The sequence below is a fragment of the Tamandua tetradactyla genome, chromosome 12 (assembly GCF_023851605.1).
Source record: "Tamandua tetradactyla isolate mTamTet1 chromosome 12, mTamTet1.pri, whole genome shotgun sequence".
Taxonomy (NCBI): Eukaryota; Metazoa; Chordata; class Mammalia; order Pilosa; family Myrmecophagidae; genus Tamandua; species Tamandua tetradactyla.
Genome location: NC_135338.1, coordinates 31,677,834 through 31,699,634, shown reverse-complemented (window position 1 = coordinate 31,699,634; position 21,801 = coordinate 31,677,834). Strand labels below are relative to the sequence as shown.

Here is a 21,801-nt window from a genome sequence, read left to right as displayed (position 1 = left end):
GTTTCAATTTAAGAGTGAATGGGAAGTAAGTACACACCTAACTAACGGACAGGAAAGAAAGTTGCCTGGGAGCATTAGGGGAAGGATATGGGGGGGTGGGAGGCAGGGTGTGGAAATGGGCCCATAAGTTAGCCATCCTATCTATATGCAGCCCCAAATATACATATCCTGGAGGTCAAATGAAAACCAAAACAAAAAATATAAAATTTGGTTTAAGGTGGTCCCTTCTGGCACAAGCAAAAGCAAATCCTCTCTGGAGGAATGAAACTTTATCCTAGGCCCCAAAGATTTCCCATAAATAATATTTCAAGGAAAAAGCAGCTCACAGTAAAAAATAACTAAGCACACAAAGAATGAGAATGAGCAAAAACTATTAAAACAGAAACATCTGACAACTCCAATTGTCTGTTAAAAGAAATAAAAATGAAATAGTTTTTTCCACTGTTGTCACAGTGTACTCACATAGTAAAAATTTTAAGAGTACTAATGTTTTAAAATGAAAAGTATTTTTCTCTCTCACTTTAGTTATCCTCCTCAGAGGCAACCATTTTCCACAATTTTAGGGTTCTTCTAACTTTAAAAAATATACTTTAACATGTGCATTGTGGGCCTTAGAATGAATTTATTAGATGCCATTTTCCCAGTATATCTTAACATCTTTATTTTATCCGGGTGGGGGTGTGTGTGTCTTGTGGGTGGGCAATAACTATCAAGGCTACAAAGAAATTTTGGTGCTAGTCCTAGGGACAAAACCTTTCAGACAACCAACCAGTTTCAAGAGCCTAGCTCAATATCTGTTAACTTTCTTTCTAAAATCCTAACTTTATTTCCAAAGAAACTTTGAAGTTAAGGTGCCATAGATAGTTTAGTTTTTAATATCCTAGTTTGTGATCTGACATAGGAAAAAAAATTCCCAGCCATGTTGTGTAGCCAGTCCAACTGGTGGCTTTCTGTGCATACCTGAAAATACAATTTTCAGCAATAAAACCCTCATTCATGGCCCAGTCATTATCATGTAGATTTGTTTGTACTATTATGGGGATTTGGTTGATCTAATTATGTCCCTTGAATTAAAAGGGAAAAGAATATCTTGCTTCAAGTCAGGAGATTTGGGTTCTTGTTCCAGCTTTGTAAGTAATTTACTTGCGACCTTGGGAAATCATGTAACTTTAGTCTTCTCACATGGGGTGACTGATGATGATCAAGATAGTATTATAGAACGTTAGCATTAGCTGACCTGAAAGATCACACAGTACTACTTTATTTTATGGAGAGGCTGAGTGACTTACCCAAGCCACTTAAATAGTGAAGAGGTTTTCCAGTACAAGCCTCAAATCTTCGACATCATAAACCGGTGCTCTTCTCACTACATCAGACGTTTTCTCAGTTTTGTCCAAGAAACAAACAGGAAACAAACAAGAACTAACAAAATAACCTGAAAAACTGAAAGCACTAAACAAATATAAAGCCATTTAAAAAAGCCAGATGACGGTGTTAACCAATAGCCTACTCTGTAGTGTGATAACTTTATCTTGAAAATATACTCCTTCTAAACTAAAGGTGGTTTAAAATTCAGAAGTTCTGTAACTACTTAAGGAAATGTCAGGAAAATAATATGTAGTGAAAAAAACGGTTGGTGTGGAGAGCACCCTTGAAGGGAAACAAATTTCCACAAGAGTTCTTATTTTCTTATCAATTCTTTCTGGTCTTTTCTAGCGGGTGCCTCGTGAAACTGGGGAAAGTGAAGGCTGCCTATTTATCACACAGATCTCAAGAAATGCTGTGCAGTAAGAGTTGCTTGAAACCAAATCATCTGCCTTTACATTTCCCACCTCTACTACCCATTAATATATCAGTTTCTAACTTAGCACCACTCCTTGCCCAGCCACTACCCAAAACAAAACTCGCTGAAATTTGCGGAAACCAATCAATACTAAAACTCCAAATCCCGAAATGCCTGATGGCCTGTCTTCAGCACCTCATCGTAAGCGTTGCCTCTTCGGTGCTGGGAGTCGTAGTCCTGCAGGCTCTTCATTCCCAGAAAGCAGGAGGGGACGCATTTACGGGGAACTACATCTCCCGAGAGGCTGCGCGCACCCCAACTCGCACCAGTTGGCGTCAGGCTCCACCCCTCACTCTTCTCCCTCCCTAGCTGCACCGCTCACGCCTTCCTGTTAGTCCGAGCTGGGAGAAGTTCACTCGGATCAGCTGATCCCAGCTGACAACAGGAGAGGTGGAAACCCGGGAGGCAACGCAGGAGGAGGGGGGCGGAGATGGAGATGAGGATGAATCCACCGGTGTCCTGAGGAACAGCCCCCCGCCCTCACCGGCGCCCCGCGTTCCCCCGACACCGCCCCGCCGCGGCCGAGCAGCTCAGTGGTGGGGTTCTCGGGCCGCTGCGGGAGGGGAGGGCAGGCATGGCCCTGCGCGGGGCGAGCGCTTGTCCTGGGGCTGCGGCTGCCCCCGGGAGGAAGGGGGGGCGGGTGCGGCTGGGGTGGGGGTGGGGTGGTATAAACAATGGATTCGTCTCCCGGCTCTGCGGGCGTGGGGGGATTTGGGGGGCCTTCTTTGTTCTTAGACTCCGCTCCTGCCCCTCTGGTCGAGGCAGTGGTGTCCCGGAGGAAGGAAGGGTGAGGAACTCTCGGCTGAAGAGAGGCAGCCCGAGAGGTGGGGGCCCGAGGCAGATTGTCTGCTTGGCCTGGCGGGGGTGAGGTGTTCTTTTGAAGGTTAATTTTATATTTTTCTCAAAGGTGACAAGTTTTTATTTTATTTTCGTTTTCTTTTTGGAAGCTGACTGGGCACGTCTGAGGTTAGGGTGTAAATAGGGTGCACTCGTCTCTCCCTTCGCCTTCCTTGTTTGTCTAAAAATAAGATTGCTAGATTGATTACTGTAGGAGAGAACTGGGTATCAGAAAGAAAGGCTTTACACGCATTCCTTGGAATGGAGAGGCAAAGGTCAGGGGAGTTAAGAATATAATTGTCGAGCAAGTAAAGAAGGCCCCTTTCCTGACTTAAGTATCGTTTCTTTATTTTTCTTATTTTTTTATTTTAAAGTTATTTTTAAGTTAGTTTTTTTAGTGACAAAGAGAAAAATCATTTGTTTTGACTCATCATAGGCCTAATTTTACAGTGGGCCTTGAGTGGAGGAATTCTGTCTCCTGTTGCTGTTTTTTTTTTTTTTGAAAGGGACAAAAGGAAGTACAATAATGGGTTTTTATTCTTTTCAACATAAAGTGGTGACTATTGATTTCAGGTTTAAGATCTTTAATATACATCTGTCTAGAATTGAAACAGTCCAGGGTAACCTGTAACTAAAGTTTAGTTTTTTTTTTTTCCCTTTAGCTGTTACAGTCCTCTTTTCTCAATCTCTCCCAATGGTGGGGTGGGAGTGGGGATGCAGAGGGTTGTTCCTCCATAGACTGCTTAGTAATTTTCATTGCGAATTTTATAACTGAATGAAAGAGAATTTCTGTCTGGAAAATAGAGCTGCAAAGTCTCTTAAGTGCCTTTGGGCCTGGAGGTGGTGTTTGTTTTCAAAAGGAAGTGTCTTAGCCATAATTTTGAGAAGAAATTTGTAGTATCATTACAAGCCAGTGTGAGTTTTACAAGCAAGAATGAGATTTCTCTCAGGAGTATTTATTTAGTATAGTATTTAATCACAATCTTTTTTTTTTTTTAAGAGCACTTCTGTTTTTAGGTGAGTGAAATTTCTTTCCTTCCTCTATTCTAGATATCTCCTGCTGTCCTGAAATATTGACTTGAGGTTAGGTTATACTGAAAAGTTCCTGACCACCCACTTTCATCACCAGAACCTTGGGCCTGAGGCTCAACCAATGAACCCACCTCAGTGAACCCATCAGACCTTTTTCAGATAGCCATAAAAGACTGTTTCAGCTTGATTTTGATGATGTATTTGCCTGCACTTTATGAAGGATGAAACCATCAAACCAAATCAATATTGCTGCTGATACAAGACTACTGGGGACAGAAAATTAAAAATAGGCACCTTTGTGAGTGTGTGAAGCATTATAATAGGACACTGAAGTTACTTTGTTGTTGTTGTTTAAGGTGTTCAGAACTTCTGTGGAAATTCTGGGTGATCTTTAGACTCAAAGTCTTTGTCTCCTCTCCTGGGGAACAGCTCAGTAACTGTTGTATGGTGGGTGTGTTTCCTTCCCAAACTGAGCATGAGTGCCCAGACTTCCCCAGCAGAGAAGGGCCTGAATCCAGGGCTGATGTGCCAGGAGAGTTACGCGTGCAGCGGGACGGACGAAGCTGTCTTTGAGTGTGATGAGTGCTGCAGTCTCCAGTGTCTCCGCTGCGAGGAGGAGCTTCATCGGCAGGAGCGCCTGAGAAACCATGAGCGGATAAGGCTCAGACCTGGCCACATCCCTTACTGTGACCCCTGCAAGGGCCCCAGTGGGCATTCACCTAGTGTTAGGCAGAGGGCAGCCATGAGGTGCCAGACCTGCAAAATCAATTTGTGCCTGGAGTGCCAGAAGAGGACTCATTCTGGGGGTAACAAAAGGAGGCACTCAGTTACAGTGTATCATGTCACTAAGGTCCAGGAGTCACTGGAGGAAGAAGAGATGGATGAGGAGACCAAGAGGAAGAAGATGACTGAGAAGGTAGTGAGTTTCCTCCTAGTAGATGAAAATGAAGAAATTCAGGTAAGCACTTGGGTTGGTGAATATGTTGTAGTGGAACAGATTTGTTGTTGGAAGGTGGCTCTCAAGAAAGTCCAGAAGGAGCTCACATTTTAATGATTAGAGGGCAAACCCTGCCCCCCCACACCCACCCAAGGGTTAAATTACATCGAGTCATTTTGTCACTTACCAGCTGTGTGACCTTGGTACTGAATTACTTTACCTCTTTGACCCTTAGTTTCCTCATCTATAAAATGGGAATTGTGCCTATTTCATTGGGTTGTGAGAATGAAATGAGACAGTGTGTCTCATATACCCAGAGCCTGCCACATAATTGCTCATATATGATAGCTGTGTTATTGTATAGAACAGTGGGTGTTAATGTTATTATAAGGATTATTATTAGGAAGAAGTGATTTAGAACAAGCAGTTTTCTGAATGAGAGCACTTGAGCAAGTTGAGAATAAATGTCAATGATGAGGATGCATGCATGTGCAGGGAAAAAAGTACTGACAATGGGTCCCTTGGGAGTGCTAGGCAATAATAAGGTACAAGCCTGCTATGTCAATTTAGAGAGACAGGTCTTTAAAAAGGAGCTTTTGATAAGAACAGTATTCTCTCTAAATGGCTTCTTCTTATTTTCATGTATAGGTGTCTAATCAGTGAAGGCCATAGGCATCTGTGATTACAGAATGACTGGGAATATTTGATTTGATTCCTAGTGAGTTGGGGAGATGGTAGCCTGTGATAGGAGCGATTGGGGAAGGGGTAGTGTAATATGAAGTGTGGGCTTTGGAATGAGCACTCCTTGAGTTCACATCCTGGTTTCACCACTCATTGACTATATGATCTAGTATTGACTCAGTTTCAGTTCTACTTCATAGGTTTGCTGAGAGGATTTGAAGAGATTAGGAATGGGAAGGATTTATCACAGGGCCTGGCACATAGTGTTCATTCAGTATGGTTGTTTTTGCCAGAATCATTGGAGTATTTGTGGTACATTGACTCAGTACTTCTAGTGATGATGACTTCTTAAGTCTCTAGATTGGATGAGTACCTATGTAAGTTAGCATTTAAAAACTCCCCAGTTACCCTCTAGGTATTTCCATCGCTATGTTTTTTCCTTCTCGTATAAGCTTATGGAAATTAGTTACATCATGATTCCTGTTCTACTTCCGTTGTCAGCTTAATACTTTGCTAACTAGACTTTTCTTTATTGGCTTTAGAGGAACTAATAGAGTTATGGAAGAGTGACCCAGATCCCATTCTGCCTTTTTTGTTAGCAATAATGTCTTCATTATGAATTATGTCCTAATTGGGTGACGGTGTGGCTAAATGTTTTATAAATGGAATGCTTGGATTTGTATGATTATTATTGGTTTTGCTATCAATTCTCTTTTAATGTCAGCCTGGAGGGTCATAGTTGGAATGCTGTTATTTTGGAAAGGGAAAGGAAGATCTGGGATGAACCAGTAATCCTTATAGATATGTGTTGACACCAAAAAAAGGTTTTTTATTTTTTGTTTTTTGTTTTTGGAGTGTGTGTGTTTTTATTTCTTTTTGTAACATTGATACATGTGTCCTGGAAAGAATTAGGAAGCTATAAGGAAGTGTGATGAAGACACATCCAACTATGTAAAGGTGACATTTATCCTTCGTCTTTTTTTCTTGCAGCATATAATGTGTATATAATTGGGTTGTCTGTAAGGATTCCTCCTGCTTTTCCTCCCTTCATCAACCTGACCACTTTTCCAGGAAATAACAGTTTATTAATCACAGATAGTATTGGTTTGGACTAATGGATTGAACATAGAGTTTGTTCTTTTAAGTGAGTTTGTTCTTAATAGAGTTGTAAGTGGAAAAATACTTTGAGAAAATATCTGGTTCGGTTTTCTGATAGGTGAACGTTCAAAATAATTAGAGTGATGATTGTGTGTTATAAATCTAGATTGTAAACTTGGCTAGATTGTAAACTCCTGAAGAGCAAGGACCATATCTTATGTCCTGTATTATGTACTGTGGTAGACACCTTGTCAGCACATAAATACTTGATTGATTAGTGATGTTGCCTCTCAACTTCAATGTTTAAAAAAATGGAGATCACAAACATGTCTGACATAAAACTGGAATAGTATAAAAGGAAATACAGTGAAAATCCTATGGCATAAAGTCTTCTAAGATTTGTTGTTTATGATTTGATTCCATTCCATACCATCAGTCTCTTCTCAGAGGCAGTCACCCTTGACAGTTACCTGCATGCCCTTCTAGAATTTTTTTCATGTATGTATATGAATACATGTACGTTTTCTTTTTCTTTTTAAACCAAAATGAGATTCTGAGCTTTGCCATTTTTTTCACTAAAGTATGTATCTTGGATAACTTCCCATATCAGCACATTTAAATCTACCTCATTATTTAAAGGCTACCTGGTATTTTGTTGAATGGCTTTTCTGTAATTTTAACCTGCTAATGGTTATTTGAATTATCAGAAACTAAGATATATTGAATACCCTGTATATTTATCTAGAAATGGAATCTTTACCAAATGAATTGGACATTTTAAATTTAGGTGGATATTACAAAATTTCTTAACCTCTAAAGTACTTCTGTGAATGTCCCATGAGTTCTGGTCTTGGCTCATAATAGCTAAAATTTCAACCCCGATAGTATATAGGGTTTATTTTTAGTGTCTTATAGGCTCTAACTCTTTTGTGTGTTTTCCTCAAATCCTGTGGCCCAGAGTCCCCTAAGATTTGTTGCTTGTGATTTAAATATTATTTGATTTCTTCTGGAAAACCTAAAAGGACAGATTTTAGAGGTTTTTTACCTTATTGTCATTTGAGTGTGTGCTGTAATGGTAAATTTGAAGAGAAAACTAACTTTGATGTCAGAACCATGTCCATTATTTTCAAGATTAGAAAGTCAATTTGTGGCTCTTAAATGTATACATGTAGCCTGCTTGCCCAGAACTTTCATTAAATATTTTATATACCAGGTACTTCCTAGATGCTGGGGATACATGGTTAATTAAGACCTGGCCCATGCCTTCCTAGAGTTTATCATTCAAGTAGGGAGAGTAGATTTCCCCCCTGTAAATACTTAGAAAGTTAGTTCAGATGTAGTGTTACTAAGGAAGTGTTATCTTGGAAGTCACTTTTGCAATATGGCCAGGGAAGACCTTATTGTAGAGGTGACTTTTTTTTTGTCTCTGAAAAATATTTATTTTTCTTCCCTTCTTAAATAATAATTAGACTTTTTATTTTGAAATATTTCAAATTTACAGGACAGTTGCGAAAATAATACATAGCGCATATAGAGAATTTCAACATACCCTGACCAAGATACCCAGATCCACATTTGTCTGTCCGTCCTTCCGTCCTTTCATCTTTCCTTCCTTCCTTCCGTCCATCCTTCTATCCATCCATTTATTTTCTAAAGATTTAAGAGTAGGTTGTATACCTCATGCTCCTTGAACATTTAGTACTTCCATGTACATATCCTCAGAACAAGGATATTCACTTAGATAACTACCTAAAGTATAGTTATCAAGTTCAAGACTTTTAAATAGAGACTTAATGAATAATACTAGCTGGAGAAATAAGCCCCCAAGCAAAGGAAAGGCAAGAAAGAACAAAGCAGGGATGGCATATTTGAGGTATAGAAAGAATGCCAGCATGGCTGAAATGAAACAGAGTGGTATGGAAAGAAGTCTAGATTCAAACGGACCAGATCATGTGAAATTTCTTAGGCCATATAAAAAATTTGAATTTTAAGTGTAGTGGGAAGCACCAGATTCTTTATGCTGTTAAGTCCCATGATCTGATAGAAGTTTTTGAGAGCTGGTTCATAATTGCCGTGTGAAGACTAGGTTGTAGCAGTTATAGAGGGGAAAGCAGAGAGACCACTTTAGGAGAAGATGAAGTGAGAGGTGCTGCTTGCTTAGATTTGGTGTTGTTAGTGAAATATAGAGATATTGATGAATTGGGGATAAAGTTGGAGGAATGCTGATTTATTGGAGGGAGAGGTGAAGAAATGAGAGGACTTGCTAATGACTCCTAGGCATTTGGTTTCTACAACTGACCAACACCTGCTTAATACCCCAGATTTTTAATATATATACATGTATATGTAGATTTATGTTTTTATTTTATTCTTTTTTTGTTCACATTTTTTTAACTGTGAAAAATAACATATATACAGAAAAGCAATAAATTTCAAAACACATCACAACAATTAGTTATAGAACAGATTTCAGAGTTTGGTATGGATTACAGTTCCAGAATTTTAAGTTTTTCCTTTGGCTCTCCAAGACACTGGAGACTAAAAGAAATATCGATATAATAATTCAGGAGTCATACTCATTTGTTAAATCCTATCTTCTCTTTTATAATTCCACCTTCTCCTTTGATCTTTTTTGTTTTTTTTAATATTGATATATATTATATATTCACATGCCATGTAATTATCCAAAGTATATAATCAGTGGCTCACAATATCATCATATAGCTGTACGTTTATCATCACCATCACCTTTTTTTTCTTTTCTGTGAAAAATAACATATACACCAAAAAAGCAATAAATTTCAAAGCACATCACAACAATTAGTTGTAGAACGGATTTCAGAGTTTGGTATGAGTTACAATTCCACTATTTTAGGTTTTTATTTCTAGCTGGTCTAAGATACTAGAAACTAAAAGAAATATCAATATAATGATTCAGTAACATACTCATTTGTCAAACCCTACCCTCTCTGTATAACTCCATCACCTTTGATCTTTCTCCCACTCTTCAGGGAATACCCCAGATTTTATTGACTTTTTTATCAATTGTCTTAAATTGATAAAAATGAAAAGTCTTTAAGAACTCAGTTTGTGCAGTAAAGGGAGTTAAATTAGTATTATTTGGTATTATCTAGTATGGTGGTTCTCAGCTGGGGGTAATTTGCCTCTCCCCCCATGCCCTGGGGAACATTTGGCAATGTGTGACATTTTTGGTTGTTAACAACTGGCAAGTATCCCTACAAAGCAGGGATACCCCCCACAACAAAAATTATCTAGCCCAAATGTCAGTATTGCTAATTGAGACATTTTTCTATTAGATGAAGGTTTGGTCCAATAGGAGATCTGAATTCTAGGGAAATGGAAAATATATCCGGGACAAGAAATTAACTAATAGGCCAGGTTTTCTTCCCTCTTTTGGTTCTGTTCACTTCTCAGAAATAACCTAGCTAGTGAAATAATCTCTTTTGGCATATTTTGTAAGCTCTCTAGTGAAATGGTCGAGATTTTTCTGGGTTGTCTTCATTGATTTTTCTAGGCTTCAGTAGAATCATTCTAGGAAAACCAAAGGACTTACTGATCTATTATTTAGAGCCAATGATAAATAAGTGATACACATGGACAGTTTATCTATAATCTCCCGAAGCCAGAACAACACCTTTAACAAATAATCCAAAGGTGAAACAATCAAGTTTCTAACAATCAGAGTTTCTTAGTGGTGGAAGAAGATAGTATTTTCCCATCTGTTGACTCTTGTAGGGAGTTCAGACATCTTGTTTTATCAAAATGTTTACCAGTCTGGATGGGGTAGGGGTAAGGGAGGTAAAAACTTAAAAGACATTTTTTTCTTTCCTTCTTGTATTTTTTTTTTTTTTGGCTCCATATATTCCCCCCCACCTTTTTTTTCATAAACACATCATTCTCCTGTTTGTCTCTTTTTCATAAACTTCCTATGATTCATCCTTCCAAAAGGGTAGAGCAGCAACCTGACAGGAAAGCTCACCTATTTTGTCTCATGCTGACTGATCCCTGACTGAGACTGTAGGAGAGCTGAAGAGTTTTTCATGCCAAAATGCTCATAAACTTAAGTCTTCTCATGCCAAACATGTAGGGTGATAAGGAAGCCCAGTCTTGGGTGACCCAAAAGTCATCATTAAGAGACTAAGAAATGTTTACTTGATCCAGCTATATAGCCTTTGTCCCTCTCACAAATGGGGCCCAAGGTGAGAGAGTCTTCTCTGTCCTTCTTTCAGCAAAGTCAGTGGTGGGCCTCATCTTACTGTAACCGCTCCTTTAAGAAGACCCATCATGTCGCTTGGCTGCTTCACTTGTTTATAGTCCCAGAATAGTGTGGCTCAGAATGCTGGGACTTTGCCTTTTTTTTTTTTTTTTTTCCTAAATTGCCTAAAAGATACATTATTGCGGTGGGATTCAGGAATGGAAAATAGCAGAGGATGTTTTCCAAGTGTGTGGGAATTCTTGACCACAAACGGACTGTGCTGTTTTGCCACATTTCTGTACTACTTCTGTCTTTGTCTCATCTGTTGTTGAACTCTTGGTCCAGCTCTGCTTCCTGGAAAGGGGTAGCTTTTGGGGGCTTGACCCTTTTCAGGCTCCCTGTTTGATAGGCTGATGGAAATCTATTAGGACTTAGAAATTCTAGTCAATAGTCATGAGAAGAGGGATCATACTCTTCTAAATTGTTTAACTTCCCTATTTTTCTTTTCAACTGGCTAGACTGTTACACAGTGAAAGGCCTAATTTTGGTGCACTGTTTAGTTAGCCCTTTAATGAGTTCTGGTTAGAACGTGAATACATTTAGTTTCTTAGGTGCCGTATAAGAAGCAATACAAACAGAAAAACAGATCTGCTTAGGTGCTGTCAAAATAATAAGCAATAATTGTATGTAGTAGCAAAGCGTCCCTCCCCCCTGCTGCTTTGTATTCATAGATGCCCAAGTAAAAGCCCCTTTTGTTTAATGATGGTGGTAGAGGGGAGGGTGTTGTATGGGATTACAGGGTTGAAGATGACTCAAACAATCAAAAAGAAGAAAGAACCCCTATTATTTGTCTTCACTTTCTGCTCGTATCTTCTGAGCTTTCTTGGGCTTGGGCTCATTCAGTTATAGCAGACTTCTGGCATTTTACCTGGGAGACTACTTTGTTTAGTACAGGGCTGTTTAAAATTTGACCCATATAAGCCATCAATACCACTGTGAGTCAGCTTTTCAGGGAATCTGTCTTTAACTATTTCAGGTTACTTTCAGTTGCATGATTCTGGTTTTTTGTTTTTTTTATTCTATTCTAGCACTTACTTGAAGTGATTGATTTTGCCAGAATTGTACAAACATTTGGCTGTTTGCAGTGGGTTGATATAAGAGGCAGATTTCTTTTTCTTTTCTTTTTTTTTTTTTAACATTTTTAATTGTGAAATATAACATACTTATAAGAAAGCAATAAATTTTAAAGTACATTTTAACCAGTAGTTTTAGAATAGATTTCCAAGTTTGGTATGGGTTACAGTTCCACAATTTCAGGTTTTTTCCTTCTAGTTGCTCCAAGACACTGGAGACTAAAAAGAAATATCAATATAATGATTCAGTAGTCATACTCATTTGTTAAATCCTATCTTCTCTGTTATAACTCCTCCTTCTGCCAGTCTTTAGGGGTATTTGTTTTTCATGTTAAAAAGGGGTGTCTACAATATGGGATAGGTGGGTGGAGCTGGTTGATGTTCTTGGAGAAACTGGCACCTCTGTGTTTCAGGGCTTATCTAAAGGTTTTAGGCTTCTCATTTAGTGCATGCAACTTTTGTAGGATCTCAGATAAAGCCCTGGGTGTTCTTTAGTGTTAACAGGAATGATGTTGGTTGGATTTGACAAAGCACGGTAATTAGCTGAAACTTGCATAGCAGTAACAGGCAGAATTATTAAATTGATCTTGTGTTTTCTCCCTATGGATGCTGGTAGATGTATCAACCAGCAGTGTCTTCCTTGAGTTTATCCTGGAGATTGCTTTGTAGCATGGAAATACTTCTGAAGGCTGAATTTTTCTGGGGAGTCTTGTCTGATTTGGGACAAGCTCCCATGAGGTCATTTTAGTCTGAGGTTAGAACTGCTAAATGTTTTTAGCACATTTGATTGGGGATCAGAAATTAGTGGAAAGCTAATCTGGAGACCATGATGATGGGAAGTAAAAGGTATAGAAAGTTCCAGGCAAGATGAATTGGAAAAACTTATGGAAAAGGCCATAGAGGGACTTTTGTAGCAGGAAAGGGTGGATGCTTCCTTGGAGGTTGAGGAGAATGTTTTGTTTCTTTTGCCCCTCTTTCCAGTGACTTCTGGCCAGCGGTTAGAGGCTTTATTTGACTGATTTGTGTGGTCAGCTTGGTGGAGTTTTAAGACCGAGAGATACGGGTAGCAGCCATATGTAAGCACCTGACCTCTGGCTTAACTTCATTGGAGGCAATTCTACTTTCTGGTTGCTACTGAAAAATTTTTTTCGCTTCCTGATTTCCTTCAACTTGAGACTGAAATACTGCTGTCATTTCCCAGGGAATTTGACTCCAGATGCTAGAATGCTAGAAAAGAACTGACAGAGCTTGATTCTGGCACTTGCTTACAGACACCCCAGGTTCAGATTAAGAGACACTGTAATCCCAAGCAGTTCAGCAGTCATAGTGTATTCTAGAAATTCCTCAACTTTCCAGTCCAGTCCTTTCTGTCTGGTGGATATGTCATCTACACGATTAAATTCCTTTCCATGATCTCTCATAGCCTTTGCTCCAAAGATCTCAGTACAGTTTATGTATATCATTCAACAACAGTCATAAACATTTATTTAGTGTCAGTTATATGCCTTAATAGTTTGGGAAATGTCTCTGTGAAAAAATGTTTTAAAATGAAAACTGTGGGTTTGAGAACCCCACAGTTTTTTCTGCACACCCTTTCTGGCCCTGGTGACCAAGGGTTTTGTTTGTTAGTAGGTTGTGGGGTACACTACGTTTTTTCCCCTTATGTCTTAAATAACTTATTTTGATCTGGATTATCTGTCAGAATAGCTTCTTTCCCTCCCTCCCTTCTTCTTTCATGCTCTCATTTTCTCTTTTTTTCATTCTTGCATCAAAAAGCTAAATCTGCAGCTGCAGGGGCAAAAAGTTTCTTTGTAGAACTAAATATAAACAATTTTTAGGGTTATATACTGTTTTAGATTCTTCATGACATTTCTTTTCCCTCCATTAGCACAGAAAATTGTTTGCTACATTTTTTAATGAGGTAGCCCCCAAAAGTTTTCAGCTTTAAATTGCTTCCATCTTTTACCACACATTTAAAAGAAAAACCCCTTCCCACCATCTTGTGGTTCCTAACCTCCTTTCCTGATTTTTCTGCATACTTCTTATTACCATGTGCTATACCATGTATTTTTTAAAAATCAACTTTATTTTGGTATAATTTATGCATCACATTGCGCATGTTTTAAAGGTAGTTCTGTGAGTTTTGACAAATGTATACACTTACATAACTACCGCCACAATCAACATTGCCATTACCCAAAAAGGTTCCCTTGTGTCAGGGAAGGAAGTTAGTCCCCAGCAATCACTAATCTATTTCCTATCACTATAGGTTAGATTTGGAGTTCCATGTAAATGGAATCCCACAATACTGTTTTGTGTCTGACTTTCACTCCCCGTAATGTTTTTGAGGTTCATCCACATTGTTGCATGTAGCTGTAGTTCATTTCTTTTTATTGCTGGGCAATATTCCATTGTAAAGGTATACCTCAATTTGATTTTCCCTTAATCTGTTGATAGGCATTTTGTATACCATATACATATATAAATATATATTGTTTTTTTCTCACTGCCTCTTTAATCTGGCCTTTATTCAAAATAAGGTATCCAAAATGATTTTGAGTTTTTATGGAATAAGCAATTTAAAAGCAGTCTTCTTTTCTTCTGTGGTAGGCTTCTTTTCTGCTGGTTTCTTAGTAGCTGGAGCCTTCTTTCCCAAAGGCTTCTGCTTCTGTGGCTTCTTAACAGCAACAGCCTTCTTTCCATTCTCCCCCACTACAGACTTCTTCTTGCCTGGAACCCCTTTCTCATCTGATTTGGCCTCTAGTGTACCATATATTTTAATTGTTTAAATATTGTGTCTCTTCTCCTCACTTGAATATAAGCTCCATGAAGGCAGTGATTTTTGACCCTTCTGATTATCAGTTCTAGAATAGTATCTGGCACATAATAATGAAAATGAATCAACTTAATCATTTATTCAGTAAAGTTTAATGAGTTCCTACCATGTGCTGATGACTGAGGAAATACAAGTAAGACAGTGAACTTGCCCTTGGGGAGAGGAGAGTCCCCTGGTAATAAAAGACAAATATATAAAAATAAAGTGGGTGCTGTCAGAGGTATAGAGAGAATCATGGTCGTTCAAAAGAAGCAATATTGCTGGAGAAATTACTATTGTTATTGTATGTAACAGTACATATTGTTATATGGTCTGTTCTTACTTCACCAGGGCCCCACCCTCACATTCTATGTAGAATAGAATCAGGCCCCTTTCAGTCTCCACTTTAGACACTAAGATCTCTTAAAAAGCTGTGTCATCTATTAAGATGTTCAGCATAAACTGTGAGAAGAGCATTCTTGGAATCATGTCACATCATTCTTTTGAAAAAGACTGAGTGTTTTCTTATGCATAATATATAATATGCAATCTTATTACATTTTTTTTTCAACTGAAAGGATATATCCTTTTGAGGGAAGAAAATGGTAAATATTGAGTGAGTATCCTTTGTTCCATTATCCCTAATCCTTTAATGAGTGAATTTTTGGAAACCTTCACTAAGGAGTATTTTTACTTGGGGTGATGGAATGAAATTGTGTGGTAGTTGTGGTGGTGGTGATGACTGGCCTATAGGCAGATGGGCAAACAAGACAACTACAGCAGTAATGTCAGTTGGCATTTCTCTAGCATCTACTACGTGCCTCCCACTGTACTAAGTGCTTGACATGCATTATTTCTTTTAATCATTGCAACAACCCTATGAAGTAGATTGTGTTGTAGTCCTCATTTTATAGGTGAGAAAACTGAGGCCCAGAGAAGTTCAATAATTTCTACAAGATTATTATACAACTAATGAGTGGTAGAGGCAGATTGGGTGACCCCTTAACCAGGATACCACACTGTTCCCTCTTCCAGAGAGAATATGGCATGTAATCATTTAGTACTGTGTTCGTTCATTCATTTAACAATTGTGTATAGTGCTCTCCTATTATGCATCAGCACTGCGCTAGGAATACAGTAGTATTCCTCTCAGACCCCTGTCAGCATGGAGCTTATGTTCTAGTTGGGAAGCTCAGAACCAGGAAGAATAGGAAAATATTAACAGAGATAGATGAGGGGAAGGGCAAGTAAGTACACAGGGGTTGAGTAAATTGCCCATGGTGATCAAAGTAGAGGTGGACTTGAACCTAGCTCTGCTTTCTGTTGAGCCTAGGGCTTTTCCTGCTACATCCCAGAGCTCTTGCAAGCGGTTTTCACAGCTGGCCAAATATGGGGTTGTCATGCTACTTAAAAGGGGGGTTGCATCACCCATCTGGAAGTTCCTTGGAAGGGTTCCTTCAGGATTCAAGATGTTCTGGGTCTTGGGTATGACATTGTATTTCCAGTCTGTCCTCAGAATTCAGCCTTGTCTCGGAAAGCTTTTTATTCAGATTTAAATGGAGAGCTGAACTGGGTGAGTTGGGTATGGGCAAGGAACTTGATCCTGAAGCTAAAAATGACTCTTTAAGAATTTGTTTTGTGGTTCATAATTTCCTGCTGGGGTAGGAAGGGAGCTGCAGGCAGTGTCTGTGAGGCTAAGTGTCATAAGTACCACTGGCAGTTAGTTAAGTCATGGGAGGAGAATTCCTGCCCTCTCAAATAATGGAACAGTTTGGCAACACTGGAGTGGAAGAAAGTGAACTTTGCCCTTACTGAATGAACTCAGTGTGTTTGTGAGGCCAACCTCATGACTTTGGTGGTCTTAAGAAATACTTTGCTTGAGAAATGACTTTGTTTTTATCGACAGATACATGGATAAACACAAAGATATACATACACTTCTTTAGGGAGGATGAGAAGAAATTGTCTGAACTTGTAAGGTTGGGGGGAATTTCAGTAGGGGAGTTACCCTTCAGGTAAAGGGGGTTTGCTATTGTAATGGAAACTCCTTATCATTTGGACTTTTATAATAGACTGCCAACTGAACTGTTTGACATGGTTTGAGTAAAATCCTATCTGAAAATTAAAGAGTGGACAAAAATAATTGCCTGAAGTATTTTTCAATATGATGAAGGTGGTTCTGGATTTTTCAAGGAATAGTTCCCGTACCTTCCATCCCCCTCTCCTCAGAAGAAAGAAAATAGTTAGCAACATTCATGGGGTGGTGCCAGATACTAGATGAAGTTCGATAGCCATCTGTTGATTAAATGAAGTAATCAAGTTCTAGTGTCCATTTGGGGTATTGGTCCCAGTTATGATAAGAGCAAGAATCTTGTTTGTTTTTTTCTGGCTTCTGGCCCTTTCTCTGAACTCAGCCAAGAAAGAAAATTAAGGCAAACTAAACTAGAGAACAACAAATAAAAGTCACTAATGGGAACTTAACTGTGGAAATAACTATCGAATTAGGCTAGTTTTAGAATCTCAGTGGAGAGGTATAAAATTTGTTGGCCCAGGAGTGGGATTTATTATAAGCTTTTGGTTGTGATTGGGGGAGACCAAGCTTCCCAATACTCTTTCTACTACTTTGCTGAACGAAGTGATTTTTTGCCCTCAACCTCAGGGAACACCTTTTTAAAAATTTTGAGGACTTTATGATTGTGGTTGGTACAAATTAGGTCCTTTTCAGCCAGAAAGGCCAGGATGGAAAGGACCTCCATGCTGAGCTACTTTCCTTGAGAGTGTTTTTCTGATGTCTTTGGGATTTAACTTCTGGAGTCTCTGACCCTGCTTTCTTGAACTTCTTTCCAAGACTCTTTACTTCAGTGCCATTTCCATCTTTTGTTTTTCTCTTCCCAGGCCTCCTTAGACCAAAGCCTTTGTGTGGGCATTCTTCCTGGAATGATTCTCTGAGGGCTAAGGAGGAAGTCTCTTAGTAAGAATCTCTTGATGGAGACTGTCATCATCCTCTTTGCCTGTTTCAGACAGAGGTTATCTGCTGGATGCTTTTCATGACCATGAACTACTCTGAATTCTAAATTGAAACAATGGAGATGTTTAAGTACTTTTGTATTTCATTTTACAATTCAATTTGGAACTCTAAACAAAGTAAGAAAGGTTGTGGGTGAGATTAGGAAATAAATTCAGAGAGAGTTGTTGGGTTTCTTAAGGGTTAATATGATATTGGATGGTTATTTTATTTAGAGCCAGCTATATAGCCAGAATTAATAATAAGTTGTTTTGATTAGAGGGGAAGGGAAGGAGTTATCTGAAGCAAGCAGCAAGCTCTTTCATTTTCAGGTACAATGCTTTAGATTTCACCACATTGCTGAATTAGTCCCTGAATGAACAACTTGTGCACAACAAAGCAGGTGCAGGTCCAGTTGCTATTGCTGTGCACCTGAGCATTTTCCCTGTGGGCTGATCCTTAAGTAATAGTGGCTGTCATTTATCCATTCTTACTATGTGCTGGGTACTGTGCTATGCCCTTTACATACTTATCTCTTTTAGTTCTCTTAGTATCCCTTGGAGTTGTAGAATCTGTTATCTCATTTCCCTGAGGCTTAATAACTTTTCGAAGGTCACAGTGGCAAAGCCAGAAGGGGAAGTTAGGTGACTTGCCTGAGGTCTAAGACATGGTCTAGCAAGCTCCAGAGGATGGAAGGTAGACGCTGGGGAGGGATAGCTTTGGTGTTGCTCCAGCTTTTGCTGTTGTTTAAGGGGCAAGGACCATTTCAAGCATTTTGTAGATGTTGGGTGGCCATTTGGCAGTGCTCAGGGTCAGGTAGCTTATTTCACTCCAGGAATGGAGTGAAGTGGGATCATTGATTATGGTTAGAATGAGGAGAGCAGCAATTCCCTCAACAGAAGCAATCTTCTTTTCTTTTCCTTTCCTCCCATGATTGGAAAAAAAACAGTCTTGCTGCCACATTAAGCCCAAGCTGCTCTTTCTGGCTTAGGGGAAAATGTCCACAGGTTAAGGATGAATTTAGTAATATAGCAGGGAGAAAAATAATGTGAAAGGCAGAAGAAAGAAAACTGAAGGATGGTTTTTGTTTGCCAGGCATGTTCTCATTTATCTGTTTATTTGATCAGCAGCCACCACCCAGTCCGGGGAGGTAAAGAGTACCTCATTTTACACATGAGAAAATGCAATCAGTGCACAATAAATGGCTTATCCGTGGGAAAACTCACCTAGGACTTTGAACTTCTCCTTCCAGGAGTCTTTACCCTGGACTCATGTGCATATGCCCAACACTTGGATATGCCTGTTTAACATATCCCACGACACCAAATGCCAAAATAATATCCCCAAATGCTGACTCCTGTTGAATTAGGAACTTTGTCCCTGAAGTTCTGTCTTCTGAGAGTAGGAGCCATGAGCATCTTTCTGGAGTTCCAGTCTGGGATCCTATAGGCATCAGTATTTTATTTTTATCCTAAATGAGCTGTTTATTTATATATATTATATACATAATTTGGTTAGTAATGGGCACTTATGAAATTCAAATCCTGAGACATTTAATTCTACCTAACATCTCTCACATTCCCCTTATCGGGTAACTGCTCTTAATTATTTTGTATAGCAGTTGTTGTTTTGTGGGTTAATGGACTCATGGCAGAGTGGATTTCCTTGGGGAGGAAATACCTAGGTTTTTTTCTGCCTCACCGAGTGTTTGAGAAGGTTGATGGCTCTTCCAGCCTGCTGTCCTGACCTTATCTGACTCCTTGCTGGGAGAGGTTCATGGAGCTCTTGCTAGCCAATTTAGCAGCTAGGAGCCAGGCTGGCTGAGTGACACAAGCCGAAAATGGGCGATTCTGTGTAAATTCTTGTTTCTCTCAGTTGTCTGGTAGACTAGTTAGCCTATCAGGAAGTTTATGGAATGTTCCTGTGCATTAAGATGTTGGGTGGGGGAAAGTAATTAAAGTACCTAAAAATCCTGGCGTTCAATCGTTCGTTCATTCAATACCTAGATAGTGAGCTCCTTCTATGTGCCAGACTGTGCTCTAACAAGGATGTAAAGAAACTGTGACAGGGTCCCTGCCCTCGTGCATCTAGAGAAGGGCGCTGTCAGTGCAGTGGGAATTCAGTGAAATATTAGTGTTATCATTAACATTAGGGCTCTTAATAATGTAGCGAGTGCTGTTATTAATGGAATAATGGGTGGTTTATCATCTTGTTGAAGGTTTATCACATCATCATGCCCAGTGATGTGTGTGCATTTCTCTACTGGCTCTTTAACAAACGAGCAGACTCTTGAGAATCATTAGTGTGTTTTTTTTCTCTGATGCTGGCAGGTTTTCTGGGTAAAGGCTCATTACCCTTTTAGCTTGAGTAGAACATCTTCTATTGGATTAAGAACTTTCTCCCTGGGATTCTGTCTTCTGAGAGTAGGACCGTGAGCATCTTTCTGGAGCTCCCATCTGGGATCCTACAGGCAACAGGTCTTTCCCCCTTGGCTGAGCTTTTTATAAGAACTGCAGTATTATTTAAACTGTAAACAGGGTAATTATGGATATATAAAGTTTGACCAATAAGTTCTTTTATTTTTAAAATATCAGCTTTAGTGAGATGAAATCCACAGGCCATGGAACTTTAAAATTTTGGTAATGGATGGTGTTGGTGGTACCAGTACATTGTTAATGTAATTAACATCTTTTTTTTTTTCAACTTTTTTTATTGTATAGTATAACATATATACAAAACAAAGAAATAAAAAAGCAATAGTTTTCAAAGCACTCTTCAAAAAGTGATTGCAGAGTTTGTCTGGGCTACCAGACTATCCTCTCATATTTTTCCTTATAGCTACTCCAGCATGTAGGAGACTAGAGGGCTTAAATACTTTTTTATCATCACAATTGACTTTTTTTCCTTCTTTTTTTTGTGAACAATAACATATATACAAAACTATAAATTGCTAGCACAGCACCACAATTAGAATATATTTCAGAATTTGACATGAGTTACAATTTCACAATTTTAGGTTTTAGCTTCTAGCTGCTCTAAAATACTGGAGACTAAAAGAGATATCAATTTAATTCGTATTCATTTGTTAAGTCCTGTCTTCTGTGTATAATTCCACTATCACCCTTGATCTTTTCATACCTCTTTTCGGGGTTGCTTGGGCTATGGCAATTCTAAATTTTTTATATTGAAAGTGTCTGTCACTAATATGGGGTAGGAAGATGAAACTATCTGATGTTCTGGAGAGACTGGGCTAGGTTTCTGGACTTATCTGGACCAGGGACCTATCTGGAGGTTGTAGATTTCTGGCAAGTTACTCTAGTGCCTGGAACCCTTGTGGAATCTTATATATTGCCCTAGGTGTTCTTTAGGATTGGCTGGAATGGTCCTGGTTGGGGGTTGGCAGGTTATGATAGGTAACAAGATCTACCTGAAGCTTGCGTAAGCGCCACCTCCAGAGTAGCCTCTCAACTCTATTTGAACTCTCTGCCACTGATGCTTTATTAATTACCCTTTATTTCCCCTTGTTGGTCAGGATGGAATTGTTGATCCCATGGTGCCAGGTCTGGATTCATCCCTGGGTGTCATCTCCCACATCACCAGGGAGACTTTCACCTCTGGATGTCATGTCCCACTAGGGGGGAGGGCAATGATTTCACTTGCAGAGTTGGACTTAGAGAGACTGAGGCCACATCTGAGCAACAACAGAGGTCCTCCAGAAGTAACTCTTAGGCATGCCTATGGGTAGTCTAAACTTCTGTGCTACCTACATAAGGTTCACAGGAGTAAGCCTCATGATCGAGCATAGCCTATTGATTTGGGTATCCCTAAGGTTTCACACAATATCAGGGGATTCCTTGATGATAAGGTTTAATAGTTCCATATTCTTTCTCCCCTCCCTCAGGGGACTTTGCCAATACTTTTTAATTATTTGCTTAATATACTCTAGGATATATCCAGGCATTACAATAATCTATACAGGATTAAAGGACCTCTTTCTTATTCTGTGCTTCGTATGTTTCAGTTGTTCAAATGAGCTATACAGATAGGTTGAATTAGATTATGCACTACAGAAAATTTCAGTTCCAGATCAAATAAACCTTTCCTCCATTGGTCTCGAAGAGTATGTGTGGTTCTAAAATATAGACCCTGTCTTCCTTACCCCTATGTTCTGAATTACTTTAACCCCAATCTGTTTGGCTTCATTC

The 21,801-nt window shown here is 39.1% G+C and overlaps 1 protein-coding gene across 3 annotated transcripts in view; it reads left to right on the top strand.

Annotated features, from left to right (window-relative positions):
* Window positions 1-2,122: 2,122 nt before the first annotated feature.
* ZFYVE1 (zinc finger FYVE-type containing 1) overlaps window positions 2,123-21,801 on the top strand; it is a 92,757-nt gene continuing 73,078 nt past the window's right edge. The window contains exons 1-2 of one of the 3 annotated variants that reach the window (XM_077122936.1): window positions 2,123-2,233; window positions 3,731-4,670. In XM_077122936.1, the coding sequence (XP_076979051.1) occupies window positions 4,188-4,670 (483 nt within the window). In that variant the 5' untranslated portion in view covers window positions 2,123-2,233; window positions 3,731-4,187. Of the gene's footprint in view, window positions 2,380-2,558; window positions 2,668-3,730; window positions 4,671-21,801 lie in introns of those variants that run through there. The other 2 variants (XM_077122935.1, XM_077122937.1) reach the window with 2 other exon arrangements.